General features: G+C 31.9%; 1 protein-coding gene across 12 annotated transcripts in view; it reads left to right on the top strand.

Annotated features, from left to right (window-relative positions):
- The window catches only part of DPP10 (dipeptidyl peptidase like 10), a 1,220,852-nt gene extending 1,202,225 nt beyond the window's left edge, over nucleotides 1-18,627 (top strand). For 10 of the 12 annotated variants that reach the window (XM_006921020.2, XM_025039378.1, XM_025039373.1 and 7 more), the window contains 5 exons: nucleotides 8,727-8,826; nucleotides 9,074-9,132; nucleotides 9,247-9,319; nucleotides 12,847-12,920; nucleotides 15,159-18,627. In XM_006921020.2, coding sequence (XP_006921082.1) covers nucleotides 8,727-8,826; nucleotides 9,074-9,132; nucleotides 9,247-9,319; nucleotides 12,847-12,920; nucleotides 15,159-15,293 — 441 coding nt within the window. In that variant the 3' untranslated portion in view covers nucleotides 15,294-18,627. The remainder of the gene's footprint in view (nucleotides 1-8,726; nucleotides 8,827-9,073; nucleotides 9,133-9,246; nucleotides 9,320-12,846; nucleotides 12,921-15,158) is intronic. The other 2 variants (XM_025039376.1, XM_025039375.1) reach the window with 2 other exon arrangements.
- Nucleotides 18,628-18,984: the final 357 nt, after the last annotated feature.

Genomic DNA, 18,984 nt, shown 5'->3' with positions numbered 1-18,984 from the left:
AACATGGCTTAGAAACTGAAATATGACCTAATGCATAATTATTTCTTCTGTGCTTTCTGAAAGATATTTACTTCTTACTGCAATAATTTTATGTCAGATTCAAAATCATTTTCATAGTAAAAAAATTGACCTTATGTATATGTTTATTGAGCACCTAGTTTATACATATCAACAGGTTAGTTACCATAGGACATGAAGATGAAAAGAAGATCTTGCACTTTTTAGACAAAGCAAATTCTTGGTGCTCATGGATTTACATATGAAATATTTTCTACTATTCATAAATGAACTTAGAGATACATGACATTAAATAATGTAATTTTCCTGGGTCATACATTTTAATAGTGTGTACTGACAATTAGTTACCTAAAAAGCTACTTAACAAATGAGTAAAATATAAATCAGCGTAAATCATTCCCATTCTTCCTACTTCAAATATTTGGTATATTTAATTCTGGTTGTCAGTAATATTCAAATAATTAATAAAAATATTTTGAGAACAATACTCCCCTAACATAAATGAAAACAAATAAATAAATGAAAGCTCATCATTAGCGGTAAAAATATTAATGAAAAAATGAAAATGTCTAAGAAAATGAACATTTCAAAGAAATGGAAATTCTAGATACATGAAAAAGTGCATATAGTGAAATCTTGTCCCATGCTTCGGCCTGGATGAACCTTGAGGATGTCGTACTCAGTGAAGTGAACCAATCACAGAAAGACAAATACTGTGTGATTCTCCTTATAAGAGGCATCTAGAGTGGTCAAGTTCATGGAGAGAGAGAGTGGAATGGTGGTTTCCAGGGTCTGGAGAGAGCAAGAAAAGAGAGAGTAGTTGTTCAACATGTATAAAATTTCAGATTCACAACATGAAAAAATTCTGGATATCAGTTGCACATATATGTGATTACACTTGATGTTACTGAACTGTGCATTTAAAAGCAGTTAAGGTGTTCTGTGTTTTTACCATTCCCAAAAACAGTGCATATAGTGAAGAACATCTTACTCCTTAATGGTTCCAAAGTATGTAATAATTTGCAAAGGACTCAGAGCTTATGTATTTCAGTGCTATACTTACTGTACATATAAACAGGTATAAAGGGCCAAATGAGTTCTACAAATATTCATTAGTAGGGACATTTAGAATATATTTAGAAGGTTGTAAATAGCCTCATGGAAAATGTATAACATGAACTGGATGGTGAAAATCATTCAGTAAGTAGAGGGCAAGGAAAGTAGTCTCCTGTAGATACCAGTTTCAGTAAGGAGGACATGTTTGGAGAACCTCAAATAAAGTAATTTGTAATTAATTATAGTCGAATAATATTATTGGGAAAAGAAAGATGAATGGCAGCAGTGGGCCAAGAATTTACCATCTTTGATTATCTTCTTTCCTTTCTATTCATCAATATTTGATTGATATCCAGTTCATGCTTTTTTTTCCCTCCTAGTCTAAAATTTATATTTTTTATAGTCTATATATTTACATGTACATCTACATAGAGCTAACTAGTTAACTAATTTCATTTATTATAATTGACTTTGCCAGCAGAAACTAAACTTAGAAGTTCTGAGGTACATTTCATTGTTGTTCTCATAAAGCTGAAATAATGAAATCTGAGAAACTGGTCGATATTTTTTGTTTTGTGCGTAATTTTAATAACTTAATCTTTAAGAATTTGGAAAGCAATTCTAAGCTATGTTCTCTTAACCACGTAAGCTGATTAAGAAATAGAATGATAAAATGGGCAGAAGACCTAAATAGATATTTCTCCAAAGAGGAAATACAGATGGCCAGTAGACATATGAAAAGATGCTCAAGGTCACTAATCATCAGAGAAATGCAAAGTAAAACCACAGTGATATATCACCTGACGCCTGTCAGAATGGCTTTCATCAAAAAATCAAAAAACAGCAAGTGATAGTGAGGATATGGAGAAAAGGGAACTCTTGTACACTCTTGGTGGGATTGTGAATTGGTAGAGCCACTATGGAAAAGAGTCTGGAGGTTCCTCAAAAATTAAAAATGAATCTACCTTTTAACCCAGCAATTTGCATTCCTGGGTATTTAGCCAAAGAAAACCAAAACAATAATTCATAAAGATCTATCCATCTCTATGTACATGGCAGCACTATTTGCAATAGCCAGGAAATGGAAGCAACCTAAATGCCCATCAACAGACAATTGGATAAAGAAGTTCTGGTTCATATATACAATGGAATATTACTCAGCCATAAAAACAAATGAAATTGTACCATTTGCAATGGCATGGGTGGACCTTGAGGTTATTATGCTGAGTGAAATAAGTCAGACAGAGAAAGATAAATATCATTGGATTTCACTTATATGCAGAATCTAAAGAACAAAACGAACAAACTAATCAAGAACAGACTCACAAATATAGAGGACAATCTGGTGATGACCAGAGGGGAGGAGACTTGGGGGACTGGAAGAAAGCAGTGAAGGATTAAAGAAGTACAAATTAGTAGTGGATCGAGAATGGGAAGCACGATATAGGGAATGCAGTGAGCGATAATGTGATGGCTATGTGTAGAGCCAGAGGAAAGATAGAGTAATCAAGGGGATTGTTTCATAAGCTATATGTCTCTAACCAACTTGAAACTAATAAAAAATAAAAAGAAATAAAAAAGAAATCAAATGATGGTATTTCTAAAACTGCTTTTCATGTCAAATAATACATATTTTTAGAAAATACTGCTACTTATTTTCTACTTATTGAAATGTTAAGCCCATAAACATCAAGAAAGTACTGATTAAATAAATATATTACATTCTAAAACTATCACATGGATATTAGAGGAAAAGAGAGAGATAAGCTTTAGCCAGCATAGAAGACAACTTTTGGCTTTTTATATCCAATTTCATTTCAATATTTTACAAGTATTTTATAGGTAAACAAAATTATTTTAAAATATATACATTTATTAAAATTTTATAAGTAACACAAAAAAGCTTTGCAAAAAGAATTGACATAATAATTGTAATGAATGTAAAAATGTGATCACTGAACAAACCAATAAAAAGACAGCACAACTGAAAGAAAGCATCCTATACAATTAATTATTTTTTTTATATAAATCAAGTCAAAAACATCTAATTAACTACAGAGTCAATATGATAATCACCAGTTTTTTACATCTTTCTGATAGACGTGAGCTGTTTTAAATTAAAATCACCATCTTCATATATAGATAGATCTTCTGGCTAATTCCTAACCTTTTTTGGAATATATTTCCCTGGAACTTTTTTATGATTTACTTTTACATTCAGTGAATAAATATGAAATGATAGAGAGGAAGGTGAGCAATTTAATTCATTCTAATTCCTGATGATGTTGATTTTCTTTTAAAAATAGAAGTTATTTCTCTAAAATAAATCAGATTGAAGCAACATTTTGGATTAGGTTCTTAAATGGTACAGAGAGAATCATATTCAACAGCTTTACTATCGGTAAGTCTTAAAGGGTATTTAGTTTCATTAATCTCAAAATTTCATATTTAAAAAAGTAGTAAAATACAATTTGTTGTATAGCAGCAATGATTTACAACCCTAGTTTCACTTAAAATCACATGGAGAGCTGTACAGCCCATTCTCCACAGACTGCTTGAATTATTTTCAACAGCACTGATATATTTTTAAAGCTCCACTAGTCTAGGGAATGTTAGCTGAAGTTAAGATGTTCTGGTAGGTTCTTTATTGTTATTATGCTATACAAAATTACTATTCAATATGTGGACCACAGCATAGGCATCCTCTGGGAGTTTCTTAAAAGTGCAAAATCTTGGGGCCCAATTCAGATCTACTGAATTAGAAAGTTCATCTTCAGAAGATTCTCAAGTATTTTGAATGAACATTCAATTTGAGAAGGATTATTCTAGGATCTCCTTCTCCTTTAGAAGGCACCATTTTTCTTATTTTCCAGGGATAATCAAAATCAGAATGGTGTGACTTTGAGGTAAAAAAAAAACAACAACATAACATCAGTTTATTATTTTATATTATTTAAATGTGATATATAGTTGTTCTATAGATTGGAACATTCAGCTATTCTCCCAAAGTAGTGAAGTATATATACAAATAACCAAATCATAATCAATTGAGAGTTTGCTTGATCATTGTGAAATCAGAACCAGAAAAGTTACCATCTAAAATGCTTTTCTTACTATGGGAAAAGTATTACTCTATGGGAAATACTTGAAACCTCTTGGATGTGACACCCCTGTCTCATCTCTATGACAGAGAACTAGCAATAATACACTGGGAAAGCTCCCTCTAGGGACAGAACTTTCAAAGACTCCCCACACTTTCACTCTAACTAGCTATTTATTTACTTCCTTTGCATAAATCAAAGGGGAGCAGAATATGCCACCCCAGAATGTACTTCTTTGGTATGAGGATTATTTTGAGCTGATTATTTTAAGAAACGGCGGCCACAGGGGAAGATTTGAAAACAGTAGAAGTTACCCTTTTGTAAGGGACATGGACATTTATAAAGGAAATCTCCATTTGTGTCTCCCTCTCTGCACCAGGAAGAGAAGAATAACTCTAATAAATCATATGAAACTATTATCAAGGAAGAAAACACTTAAATCTGTATAGCAAACCTTACCCTTGTTTTGTGGTCTTTTCCTGGTCACCTCTTATAACTAGTCTCCCCAAGCATCTTTCTTTTGTCTTTAGTTGAAGATGGTATTCAAGGTGGTAGCCTGGGTTATCTAATAGAGTCATTCAATTTCCCTGGGTATTTCCCATGTATACATGTTAAGAAACTTCTATTTGTTTCTTACCTGTTAATCTGTTAGAAGACATCTCAGCCAAGAACTCAGAAGGGTAGAATAAAATTTGTTTCCTTCTCTGCACTTTTTTCTTTATACATGTTAACACAATTAAACACAATGGGAAGTGTGTTAACACGTTTAAATTTTGCTAACCAAAGGCTATTTTTATCTCTCCCAAAGAGACTGAGCAAAGTCCTTCTTGGTGGCTTAACTCTATAAAGGATCATTTTATTTCCCTTAGCTCCTAATTATTAAGGAAACTCTGCTCAAGCTTATGGTTACTAGTTAAATATTCCAGTACAAATTGACATATGTAGTGTAGTTTTTTTTTTAGGGAAATAATTTCTCCTTTATAATTCTAAATTATTGGATGAAACCTCCTGTAAAAAAGACATTCACAAGAGAAAAATGAAGTTATTAATATGTATACTTCATATTTACATAGGAGATAACCAAGGAAAATGAGTAACTCTTGGAAGTGGCTTAGAATTTGGGCTTAAGAACCCTAAACATTTGACCAAAAACTGATCAATGAATTCAGTAAAGAAGCAGGATACAAAATTGATATTCAGAAGTCAGTTACATTTTTATATACCAATGATGAATTATCATAAAGGGAAATTAAGAAAGCAATCCCATTTAAAACTGCATCAAAAACAATAACATACATAGGCATCAAATTAACCAAGGAGATAAAAGACCCATTCTTGGAAAATTATAAATCATTCAAAAAAGAAATTGAAGAAGATACAAATAAATGGAAGCATATACCGTGCTCACGAGTAGGAATAATCAGCATCGTTAAAATGGCCATTCTACACAAAGCAATCTATGGATTAAATGCTATCCTTATCAAAATACCAATGTCATTTTTCAGAGAAATAGAACAAATAATCCAAAAATGTATATGGAACTCTGAAAGATCCCGAATAACCACAGCAATCTTGATAAAGGAGAAGAAAGTTGGAGGTATCACAGTAACTGACTATGAGTCTATAGTAATCAAAACGTCATGGTAGTGACATAAAAACAGATACAAAGATCAATGAAACAGAATAGAGAGCCCAGAAATAAATCCACACCTATATGGTCATTTAATCTATGACAGAGGAGGCAAGAATATACAATTGGGTAAATATGGTCTCAACAAATGGTGCTGGGAAAACTAGATGGATACATGAAGAAAAATGAAACTGGACCACCTTCTTACACAAGAGTAACCTCAAAATAGATTAAAGACTTAAATGGAAGCCCTGAAACCATAAAACTTCTAGAAGAAAACATAGGTAGTAAATTATCTGATATTGTTATTAGTAATTTTTTTCCTGCTATATCTCTTCAGGCAAAGGAAAGAAAAGAAAAAATAAACAAATGGGATTACATTAAACTAAAAAAATTTTGCACAGCAAAGGAAATCAACAAAATGAAAAGACAACTTACTAAATGGGAGAAGATATTCATCTATGATACATTTGATAAGTAGTTAAGATAAAAAATATATAAATAACTCCTACAACTCAACAACAACAACAACAACAAAATCCAATTAAAAAATGGGCAGAGCATCTGAATTGTATTTCTCCAAAGAAGAAATACAGATGGCCAATAGACATATGAAAATATGCCCAAGATCACAAATTATCAGATAAATGCAGATTAAAACCACAATGAGATACCAACCTCATACCTATCAAAATGACTACCATCAATAAATCAAAAACAGCAAGTGCTGGTGAGGATGTGGAGAAAAAGTAGCCCTTGTACACTGTTGGTGAGATTGCCAAATAGTACATCCACTATGGAAAACAGTTTGGAGTTTCCTCAAAAAATTAAAAATAGAGCTATCTTTTGACCCAGCAGTTGAACTTCTGTGTATTTAGCCAAAGAAAACCAAAACAATAATTCATAAAGATCTATGCACCCCCATGTTAATAGCAGCACTATTCATAATAGCCAAGATATGGAAGCAACCAAAATGTCTAACAGACAATTGGATAAAGAAGTTATGGTTCATATATATAATGGAATATTACTCAGCCATAAAAATACCAAAATCCTACCATTTACAATGACATGGATGAACCTGGACATTATTATGCTTAGTGAAATAAGACAGAGAAAAACAATACCATATGATTTCACTTATATGTGAATCTAAGAAACAAGAGGAACAAACTAAACAAAAATAGATTCACAAATACTTAGGACAATCTGGTTACAGCCACAGAGGAGGGGATCTGGAAGGCTGAAAAAAAAAGGTGAAGGGATGAGGAAGTACAAGTAAGTAGTTACAAAATAATCATGGGGATGTAGAGTAAGCATAGGGAATAAAGTTGATAGTAGTGTAATGGCTGTGTGTAGAGCCAGATGGGTGATAGAATAATCAGAGGATCACTTCATAAACCATATAAATGTCTTACCAATGTATTGTATATCAGAAATTAATATAGAATATAATAAAAGAAATAATTCAGACTTAAATACCATCTTAATAGGGAAAGGAGAAAAGGAACATAGGCACTTTAGAAGAAATATATGATTATTAAAAAAGAATGGGACCTTGAATAGATGAGAAATACAGTTTGTGACAGTTTGTCTGCATATGTTGTCAACTTCTAGTGTCCTCTCCCGTGACAAGAGTCAGCCTTCCCTGGGTGTTGAAATTCCCAGGGAGGAGATCTATAACAATTGAGCTCATGTTGGAGAATCCGTCTTGAAGGATAAGGAGAGTTCAGAGAAAAGCTCTCCCTATATGAGCTGTTTTTTAAGTACTTGTAGCTCAAAATAATCATTATGCCATAGTGGCATGTTTTCCAGTTGGAATATTCTGCTACTCTACACATATGTTCTCTCAGCCACTTCGGTAATGTCTGACTACATTTTGGACTTTCATGTACTAATATTTAAATGATGCTCCATATAAGCATAAATGAAATTCTGTATTTCTCATCTCAAGTGCTTAGTGAGAATAATAGATTCCTATAGCACTGAACTATACTATCATCATCTGGAAATCTTTAAAAAGTGGACCTCATCATGAACCAATTGCATCAAACTAAGGCCAGGGTATTAATATTTTTTAATACTTCCTAGGATACTCTGAGGTCCAGCTGATAAGAACATTGCCCAGAGCCCAGAGCACAGCTAGAAATTAACTTCTAAAATGAATAGCTAATTCAGTAGGTCATTATTTTAGCCTAGTATTATTGTAATTGTTAAAATCTCCTATGGAACTTTTCTGGTCACTTCATAGTCTACAAAAGAAAAATGAATACCTTTATTTATTTTTAAGAATTTATCATTAAATCAGTTCAAAAATATTGCAAGGTGATATTTCTAAATTAAATTTCATCAATAATCCAATTTATCTATGTAGCAACATTATTTACTGTATCCCATTTTCTTCAAATTTTTAGTTGTGTTGAAAGTAGAATCTATATTTACAATGCTAGATTTTAAATATTTAATTCTCTTTTCTTAATTCTGTGTAACCATCATCATTATTAAATGTTTTATTTATATGTAAATTTATTTTATTTATATATATATAATTTGCCTAAAATTATATATGATTTAATAAGTGCTATTTTTACCTAGCTTCAAATTTTGGGGGCTATTTACGAATGTACAGTATGAAATCAAAGAGTAAACATTTGACACTTGGTGGTATAGAATTAATTTTATATTTTACCTAAAATATTAAAATAACTTGTTATATAAAATTTTAAACAACTCTTTTCAAAAATTTTATCTGCATAAAGTGATATTTGTGTATCATTATGTTTATGTTTGGGACATGATGTGACATTCTGATATATATATTATTTAACAGTAATGAGGCTGAAAGTATCTCTATAAATAATTGTTATACATATATATACATATAAAGCAAACTATATATTTTGTTTGTTTGATTTTGCTAGGGGTACGGTGGCTATATTGCATCGATGATCTTAAAATCAGATGAAAAGCTTTTTAAATGTGGATCAGTGATTGCACCTATCACAGACTTGAAGTTATATGGTGAGTACTTTCTATAGACTGACATAATATAACATAATGATTTGTAGAAAATAAAATCCCAATGCAGAGGAACTCATTTGAGCTCACTTATCAAGTGTTATGAGATGTTTTCAGCTCTTTATCACTTTCATGATTTAATCAATTTTACTAGAACATGATGATGCAATGTAAAATATAGAAATTAATGAAATGTGCTACTCCAGTGTTTTTTAGTTTATTACTAAATTTTTGTTTTCTTCGGTTACAGCCTCAGCTTTCTCTGAAAGATATCTTGGTATGCCATCTAAAGAAGAAAGCACATACCAGGTAACTAATTAAAAAATAAAGAAGAAAAGGTTATTTTTGCTCTATAAACTCAGTCAAAATGCAACATAGATAAATCTATATATATATACAGACTTTTTGTGTTTTTCCTTATAGGCATCCAGTGTGCTACATAATATCCATGGCTTAAAAGAGGAAAATATATTAGTAATTCATGGGACTGCTGACAGTAAGTATTCTATATCCTGCTAATGATTGATGGGATCTGACCTTGAACAAAGGGATATATTCAAGAACTTACTTACAGGAGGCCCTATAAACTTACTAAAGAAAAGAGCAGAGAAGAGTAGCACAAAGAATCCAATGCATGATGAGAAATGAGAAGAAGTCAGGAAGTTATGAGCCTCCGTAGCAGCACTGTCCAGTAAAATGTTCTAGTTTGATAGAAATGTTGTATCTGCGCTGTTGAACACAGTAGCCATTGGTCACATGTGGCTCGTAAGTGTTGAAATGTGTTTAGTATGACTAAAGAACTAATATTTTAAATTTTAATTAATTTAAATTTAAATAATCACATGTGGCTAGTGACTACCACTACAGTGTTATTCAGTGTATCTCAAAAGGAAACTGACCTAGAAAACAACAGGATAGCAAAAAGGCGCCAGTGCTAAGATAAAATTATTGGGAAGCTACCCACTTAAGTTAAAACAGAAATATTTAAAAAAGCACTTTCATATCACCTCTCATTTTTTTTATCATGTTAAATGTTGAGCATGATGTGATTGATATTACTAATAATAAATAATATTTTATATTCACATGAAGTGTTCAGGGCTCAAAGAATTTATATATGTATTTTTTTATTTTGTGTGAAACTTTACAACAGAGGGCTGAGTATTTATAGCCCCATTCACAGATGAGAAAAATCAGTATCAAGGAGGAAAGTAAATGTATTCAGGATTATCTGGAAAGTGAGCAAAGACAGTCAAAGCCTTGAATCTATATTTCCTAAATCTTAAACTTGTTTTTCTTAGTCTACCCTGCCCTGCCTCAGTATTTTTCCTCCATCGTACAAAGAATATAACTAAAATGGTTTTATAGCAAAGACCATACAAAGTGTCAAATTTAACTTTCGAGCATGCCAGGCTATGGTTAAATTAGTGTTCAGTGCAATATATACAAATCTCCCTTAGGTAGAATTTTGAATAATTTATATGGATACTCTCCCTCAAAGAAGCAAAGCTTAACTCTCCTCCTTCCCCACTTTAGAGTCTGTTGCACTTACTGATTTCCTTCAAGAGCACTGTAGGGAAAGAAGAGTAAAAGTATATTTACAGTAGAGAAATTTGATAAATACCATTTAGCCAGGCAGTCAAGGTTAACATCAAAAATGACAAATCATGGTGATAGTATACATCCTTGATATAATTTTATGAGAATGGCAATCCGTTATTTTCTTGTCCCAAAAAAACATAACCTGAGTCTATCCATGAGTAAAACACCCAAATGAGGAATATTCTACCCAAAACCTGACCAGTATTCCTCAGAACTGTTAAGGTCATCAAAAATAAAATATGAAAAATTCTGATAAACTGAAAGAGGTTAAAGAGACATGATGTCTAAATGCTTCTTAGTTGTGAAAAATATACCATGATAATGTAAAAATTAACAATAGGGGAAACTGGATAAGAGATACATAAGAACTTCTGTACTGTCTTTGTAACATTTCTGAAAATCTAAAACTACTGTAAGATCTAAAAAAATACTTAGATAATACCATACATGTGGTAGGTGAAACATAATGAAAGAGAAGCATAAACATTTTGAAGGATATTAGAATTTTGTTTTAAGATATTAAGACATTACATGTATATTAATAGTACTAACAATAAATAGCCATTATTAAGTACTGACTATATGTAAGAAAATATGCCAACAGTTTTTAATATTATATTTACCTGTTTTTTACAAAACTACTGTGCAGTATTCTTCTTATTATTATTTAACAAATTGAAAAAATAAATATTACAGAATTTATATAACTTGCCAAAAATCATACAACTATTGATTTGTAGGAGGAGGATTTGAATCTGGCATTGAGGCTGTAATTTTCTGTGCTCTGAAGCTTCAATTGTAGGAATAAATTATATTCAGGATTGAATTATTTTACCTCTAGCCATCACCCTAGAACATATTAGTGCTATTCAAATTTCTCTGTCAATATGTTGCAGCTATTAAGATAAATCATGTTATTCCTATCTGATTCATTCAGTTACAGCCCTGGTGCTTCACCCTTCTGATAAAATACAAGCAGAGGTTCAGCACTAGTCACATTAAAGGAAATGCACCTGTGTATTTGTGTATGCACACACACAATTCACACACACACTCATATATATATATACATATATACCATAGACAGAACCCCATATGGGCCTGATGGCTTGTATGCGCTCAATGACACTATAATACTCCTATTATTAATATCATCTTCGATAACTACCAGCAAATTAGTTCACTCAGCCAATTATACATCTAATGCCCCTGTTTATATTGAGGAAGGGAACAAATGACAAATATCAATAGGTTCTGCACTACAAACTAAACAGAAATAAATTCATTTGGGAATTCCATTTATAAATTTGTCTTTTAGGCTGTATCTATAGACGTAAATGATGGGGTTCTTTCCAAAATATTTTCCTACAAGAAACAAATGACCCATATAAGAGATCATTTTACCTTTCATTGCCCCTATTCATTAGCATTTCTAGTAGTTTAAATTTGCAGAGCAATCTGTAAACTTATTTAGAGATGACAGGGTCATTTTCCATTAAGTACAATAGGAAGATGTTGAAAAAGATCTTGGGTAGATTTTTTAAAAGATTTAAATAATTCTTTGTAACCTTTTATCATCTATTATGCAGTAGGATTAATATCATAGAATTAGAGCAGTGAAGGAGCTTAAACTATTGATAATCCTGCCCTAGTTTTACAAAGACAGTTTTAAAAATGATAGCTTAAAAGTTATTTACAGAAATTTGAAGATGTACATAATACAGGAATAAATAGCCCAAGCAGTGTGTGAGCAAATTGATATTCGGAGATTTGAGTGATTTGTCCATGTCTTCAGAGCTAGCTAGGGCCAATGCTGCTCTCCAACTTCTGTCTACTGTGCTGCTTATTTCAGAGTTTTGGACTTTAGGATAAAGCAGAAGGAGGCTAGAAAGAAACTGCAAAACCCAATGTAATATACAGTAAATATTTAACCCTTGAATAATGAGATGTGTACTATCTTCTCTCAACATAGGCTATTCTTTTCTAATTTAAAGTAAAACAGAATGCCAGTATATAACTGAGAGTGGTCCCAAGTACTCCTCGGAAAGAAATGGAAACTGATTTGTTGTATTACTATCCAGACAGACATTTACCATGTTAAAATTGTTAGAATGGTATAAAGTATGTGAACAGTTAGAAATAATAAATAATAACCAATAAAGTAAATCTAAGTACCACCTGGACAATAACTAGAACCTTAGTAGTAGCTACTATTTCAGTTTATTTTTTTATAATGTGAAGCTCAAAGTTTTATCACCGTCGCATCTACTGGCTTCCAAGTCAAAGCCAGGTATCTGTCTTTTAAATATGCAATGTATATATTAAGTGAAATACTTAATCTCTTTGAAGAAAAATTACATAAAAAAGTTCTGATGCTAATAAACACATTTCCTTCAAATATCATAATTTAATTTATTGCAGCAAAAGTTCATTTCCAGCATTCAGCAGAATTAATCAAACACCTAATAAAAGCCGGAGTAAATTATACTATGCAGGTAAGCCATTTTTTCAGAAGAATGTGTTTTTTTATCTAGGATTTTTTTTTTTTTGACATTCAGTATTATTTTGTATTAGTTTCAGGAATACAGCATAGAGGTTAGACATTTATATAATTTATGAAGTGATTCACATGACTAGTCTAGTACCTACCTAGCACTATATATAGTTACTAACATATTATTTACTATATTCCCTGTACTTTACATCCCTATGACTATTTTGTAACTACCGATTTGTACCTCTTAATCCCTTCACCTGTTTTTACCCAGCCCCTAACCTCCCTCCCATCTGACAAACATCGGCTTGTTCTCTACATCTATGAGTCTGTTTCTGTTGTTTGTTCATTTGTTTTGTTCTTTAGATTCCACATTTAAGTGTGGTCATATGGTATTTGTCCTTCTCTGTCTGACTTATTTCACTTAGCCTAATACATTCCAGGTACATCCATGCTCTCACAAATGGTAAGATTTCATTCTTTTTTTAAGGCTATGTAATATTCCATTGTATATATGTACCGCCTCTTCTTTATCCAATCATCTATTGATAATGCACTTAGGTTGCTTTCATATCTTGACTATTGTAAATGCTGCAATAACATAAGGATGCATATATCTTCTTAAATTAGTGTTTAGGATTTATTCAAATAAATACCCAGAAGTGGAATTGCTGGGTCATAAAATAGTTTTATTTTTAATTTTATGAATAGCCTCCATACTGTTTTCCATAGTGACTGTACCAATTTACAATCTCACCAACCGCTCAGAAAGGTTCCTTTTCTCTAGATCCTTACCAACACTTGTTGTTTGTTGATTTATTGATGATGGCCATTCTGACAGGTGTAACCTACCTAGATTTTTTAGCTACCAAAGATTTTATTCTTTTTATAATTACACTGAGATTGTGGATCAACTCATGCTTTACAAGTTAATTATATAATAAACTCTTATGTAATGTCTTTTTCTCCTTAGATTTTTATTCATATCACTGATAATGAATTCTTTCAAAAGAACAATTTTCTTTTCTCCCTAATCTGTCTTTTCCTCACTTTCCATCAGGCTTATCCTAAAAATTGAGAAAAAAAGATAGTTTGAGTAAATGTTATGAGAAAAAAAGGAGTGGGTAAAACATCATTTACATATGCCTTCAATCACATTTAATAAATATTTATCAAGGACTTTCTTTAAAACAGTCACTGTGATAGATGGGTAAATAAATAAGACATGCTTTATAATATGAAGGAATTTCAGTCTGAAGGAAGAATCATAGAAGGAAAAAAAAGTAATTTTAATTTCTCAGCAGTGGAAGAACTAAAAATATTTCAACATATTTCAAACACAGGAACCACAGTTAGAATTACAGGTCATACCATTAACAATCTGAAAGAGTATGTCTTTACTCAGAGGACAATCAGACACCATTTAAAAACTTTACACCCAGGAATTGATATGAAAATATTTATGTTTATATTTGTATTAAACAAAAATCACTAATGTCTTTTATATTGAAAAGGACATCGTTAGAGTAAAAATTGTACCATAGAAGACTAAACAGACAAGGAAGATTTTATTCAAGACTATTGCAATAGGGGAGAGAGATTAAATTCTACTTGAAACAAAGGGCTGCAGAATTTTTAAGTTGAGATAGAAGGACTCATTGTCCACCTGCATTTGGTAATTGGCCTTACCAATAAGAAAAATAAACTTTCTTGTATCCTTATGACAATAGGCAATTTTACAACTTGGAATGAGGCCTCTACCCTTCCACAGAGACTGGGAGATAGGAGTGCTGTCTCCAATGTTTACATTTAAAAGAGATGTTTCCAGTTCCTTAGGAAAGACATTTACTCAGTTATAAAACTGGCAATAGGCAAGAAGATGTACGTACATTTCAAAGGGGCAGAGAATAAATTTACAGTTGAAAGTTCTCTATATTAAATGCTCTAATATAAGGGAGGACAGGGAAGGACTTATAGTCAGAAAGAAAGTGACTAAAATTTTTGACCAACAAATTCTAAATTAAACACATAAAAATTATATGTTGTCTCAAATGTCAATTATGATATAATTATAATAAAAAAGAAAAATGTATTATGAAGAATTCAGAGTTGAATTAGGTGAGATTTTCGTTAGGTATTATTTTCCAAAGTTCCCATGCCATTGGAACTAAAAGAATGAATTCTGAGGGACAGTACTCACTTTTGTAACTTTAAATCTCCTTTCCCCTCAACACCTTAGGTCTACCCAGATGAAGATCATAAAGTATCTGAGAAAAGTAAATATCATCTCTACAGCACAATCCTCAGATTTTTCAGTGATTGTTTGAAGGAAGATATATCCGTGTTACCACAGGAACCAGAAGAAGATGAATAATGGACTCTATTTATATGGAACTTAAGGGAATATTGAGGCTCAATGAAATCTAAACAAGAGACTGTAATATTGTAGATGCTCCAGAATTTCAAGGGCAGCTTAAAGAGATGACACTGGAACAGCACACTCAGAGACAATGAACTAGAATTTGATTATAGAAGTCCAAGTCTACTGTTTTGCCAAGGGTGTAGAACCTGTTTCTTTGTGTAAGGAAGATCAAAGGGTTTGTTTCCTGGGACAAATTAGTTTTGCATTAAAGTAGGAATAGTGCATGTTTTCTTCTGTTATCCCCTATTCATTCTGTAACCAGTTGCTCTCATTTTAATTTCTATGGCCACCATCATCTTTGCATATGATGCATAGCTTATCAGTACTACAGACCATGATCTTTGATGGCTGAGCTGCAATCTAACACTTTACTGTACTTTTACAATAAGTGCAATTCCTTATCTATTATTATGCTTAAGAAAATATTCAGTTAATAAAAATCATAGTATTTTATGTAATTTCTGTTCATAAAAAAATTATTAAATGGGTTAAAGGTCATATAGAAATATGGATTTCAGCATCTTCCAAAGTTCAGCCAGTTATCAGTAGATATATCTTTAAATCAACACACAAGTGTGTGTCTCACAATATATATACACATGTGTGCATATACAGTCAATAAATCTATCTTTACATGTTATTCATGCTACACAGGATAAACTTTTGATGAATTAGAACAGACGCTCTTTTACAGGCTATAATGGATTCCTTGTTTAATGAGCCAAATATGATGCAACATTTTTTCCAATTCAAATTCTAGCTATTGCTTTCCTATAAATGTTTGGGTTGTGTTTGGTATCGTTTTTAGTGGTTAATAGTTTTCTAGTTGCAATTTAATTTTTTGAATATGATACCTTGTCACATGTAAATTAGATACTTAAATATTAAATTATAGTTTCTGATAAAGAACTTTTGTTAATAATGCAATGCTACTGAGTACTATTTTGCTCTTTTGGTGAAGAAGGTTTTTTTTTTTTTTTTAAAAAAAACACTTGGTCCTTTTACCTCTCTCTCTCTCAATGCAGAATCAATTCTCATTTTCATTGTAAAAGCAAAGAGCTGGATTATTTCATTTGCCAGTTTCTATTTAGTATTCAATGCCTGCCCAATCCATCTGTTACTGTTTAAATTCTAATGGTGAGAATCAGAAATGAAATATTTTTAATCATTGGCCAAAATTTCACAAATAGCAGTGTTTGCTATTTAATTTGAGATGAAGGCACAAAATTCCTGGGCTGTATTGCCTTGCCATAGTAAGTAAATGAGAGTATAAAAGAAACTTGACTGTATGAAGTCAATTTAGGACACAAGAACATTAACTTTGGTGAGTCAAGGAGTATCTTTGCACTTCACTTAGGGATCTTCCAGAAGATGTCTAAAAGTCTGCAAAGTTCAGAGAAATCTAGGGAATATACTGTATTTTTATTATTTTAAAAATTTCTTGGTATAGGCTGGATAATCATGACATCTGAACACCAGGAAGAAAAAATGTCATGGAATTGCTCAGTAAATCTCCAGTTTTGTCAAAGAATCAACCCCCAAATCTGGGTATTTGTGAATGTATGAATGGTTTTTTGGATATTCTGCTTTTCTTTTGGATGCTTTGGAATTGTGTTTTCACTGCTCCATTAGATTCAATTTAAAATAGAAAAGGCTCTTTATTCTGAAATATCTATTTCAGATCTTTTTCAAGAATAGTAAACACATTTTTAAAAGAATAAGTTGTAATGTTTAAAAGGAAAGTTTTGCCTATTTTATTAAGATGGAAATTTCTTTTTAGGCTGATTTGAAGTCCAACTGAAACTTTTTAAAATTTCAACCACTAGAGATTTTGATGATACAAATAATTATGTTGTCCAAACGATGTGGTTTTATTGAATGTGTATTTGAGTAACATTTAAAAAGTATTTACCTTTTGCCGTTCATCATTTCTCTTGTTTTATTATTATTATCAATGTTTACCTATTTTTCAATTAATTTAATACAAATTCTAATGTGAGACATTTGTCTGGAACCCACTTTCACCTTAAAGGCTAAATAGATCTCAAATGAAGACATACTTTTTAATAGGAAGGTGGAAAATTTTCATTTCCCTGATTTTTTATTTTATTAATTGAGCCGTTATAGATAAGGGAATGTTCACCAACACATGGACACCAATTATTAAAGGAATCACGTAAGCTGTTTTATACATTTCCTTTGACCACATTCCACTATTTTATATGTATGTATGCATTCTTAGAGTTTTGTAGCACTCTAGTAGCAAGCTTTTCAAGTGTTATTTCCCCCTTAAAGGTAAAAATAAATAAATAAATAAAAATAAACTATAAAATAGAATAGGTAAGCAGTATTAAATCATCCAGACAATATATAAACTTTGTAAACTATTTTGAAAGGGAAAAGTATTCTTTCACTAACTTCCTCCATTGAAATCTCTGACTCAACACTTAGAGACCAAGGAGTCAATGCAAATTTATTTGAGTTTCCTGACATAATCAAGGCAAGAGGGTGCTCTTCAAAACATGAATTTCAGCTCACTCTGAGAATGTGTCTTTTCTGATTGGATGTTTAGCATAGAAATCACCACTGAGGGTCCTGCAGATGCCAGTTGTAGATTTTCTAGAATGAGGTGACTTACATATTGGTCTATCAGCAGAATTATTCAAACCATTGTCTTCAAAAGGTGGGCTTTGAAACAGAGGCACCTGGGACTGAATTGCTCTCAAATCTCAAGGGTCATAGCGGGCACATGATTTCTGTAAAGAATCATATATGAAATATTTCTTTTGTCCTTCCTCACATTCTCTGACGACCTTCACATCCTGCAGCAGTGAGCATTGTATAAATAAAACCTGAGTCCTCAGCTGTGCTCTATCTTTCACTTTCTGTTCTGGGGTTTCTCTGATACTAACATAATGCTGGCTGTTTACTACTTACATACTGCAAACCTATATAAGAATGGTAATAACCCCATAAAAACCCAACAAATGGAAAACAGGGGCAGATGTCTTTATTTTCCTTTTTTCTTCTCTCAGATATTCTACATGGTCCTTGGTCCCCATGAAATTCAGATGCCCACACCAATGTACCTTTCTATTTCCTTCTTTCCCATTTCGCTGTACTCAGTCCCCCGCTCCTATTCCCTAGAATCACTTTCCAAAACAAACTATAGCTGTTGACCCAGGCACTACTTTCTGGGGAATCCTTTCCTCCAGCAAGAGCTTACCACTGTGAATATTATAGGATAAAGAAATAAAATGAAAATAAAGAAGTGCTTTCTTTTCAAGTTCGAATAAGCCATTTCTACCTAAAATTTTTCGGACTCATACTAAGTACCAAATATGTGCTAGATGTTCTATATTTATTGTCAAGTTGAATTATCTCGACATGCCTTAAACAGGTATTATGATTCCCATTTTACAGATAAGGAAATTGAGCTTCAGAGCAGTAACAGCCATATTTACATAACTAATGAGTGAATAGCTTAACACCTAGCTCTAGCCAATTAGAAGCTCATGTTCTCAACCATTCTGCTCCACAGTAATCCTGCAATAAGGAGAGTTTTAACCCATGTTCACCCCTTTCCAGAATTCTGAATATTTGAACATATAATTCTAGGTATTTTTGAGAATTATTTGTTAGC

The sequence above is a fragment of the Pteropus alecto genome, unplaced genomic scaffold (genome assembly GCF_000325575.1).
Source record: "Pteropus alecto unplaced genomic scaffold, ASM32557v1 scaffold3, whole genome shotgun sequence".
In the NCBI taxonomy this organism is placed as follows: Eukaryota; Metazoa; Chordata; class Mammalia; order Chiroptera; family Pteropodidae; genus Pteropus; species Pteropus alecto.
Note: the sequence above shows the minus strand (reverse complement) of the source record. Positions and strands in the feature narration are given on the sequence as shown.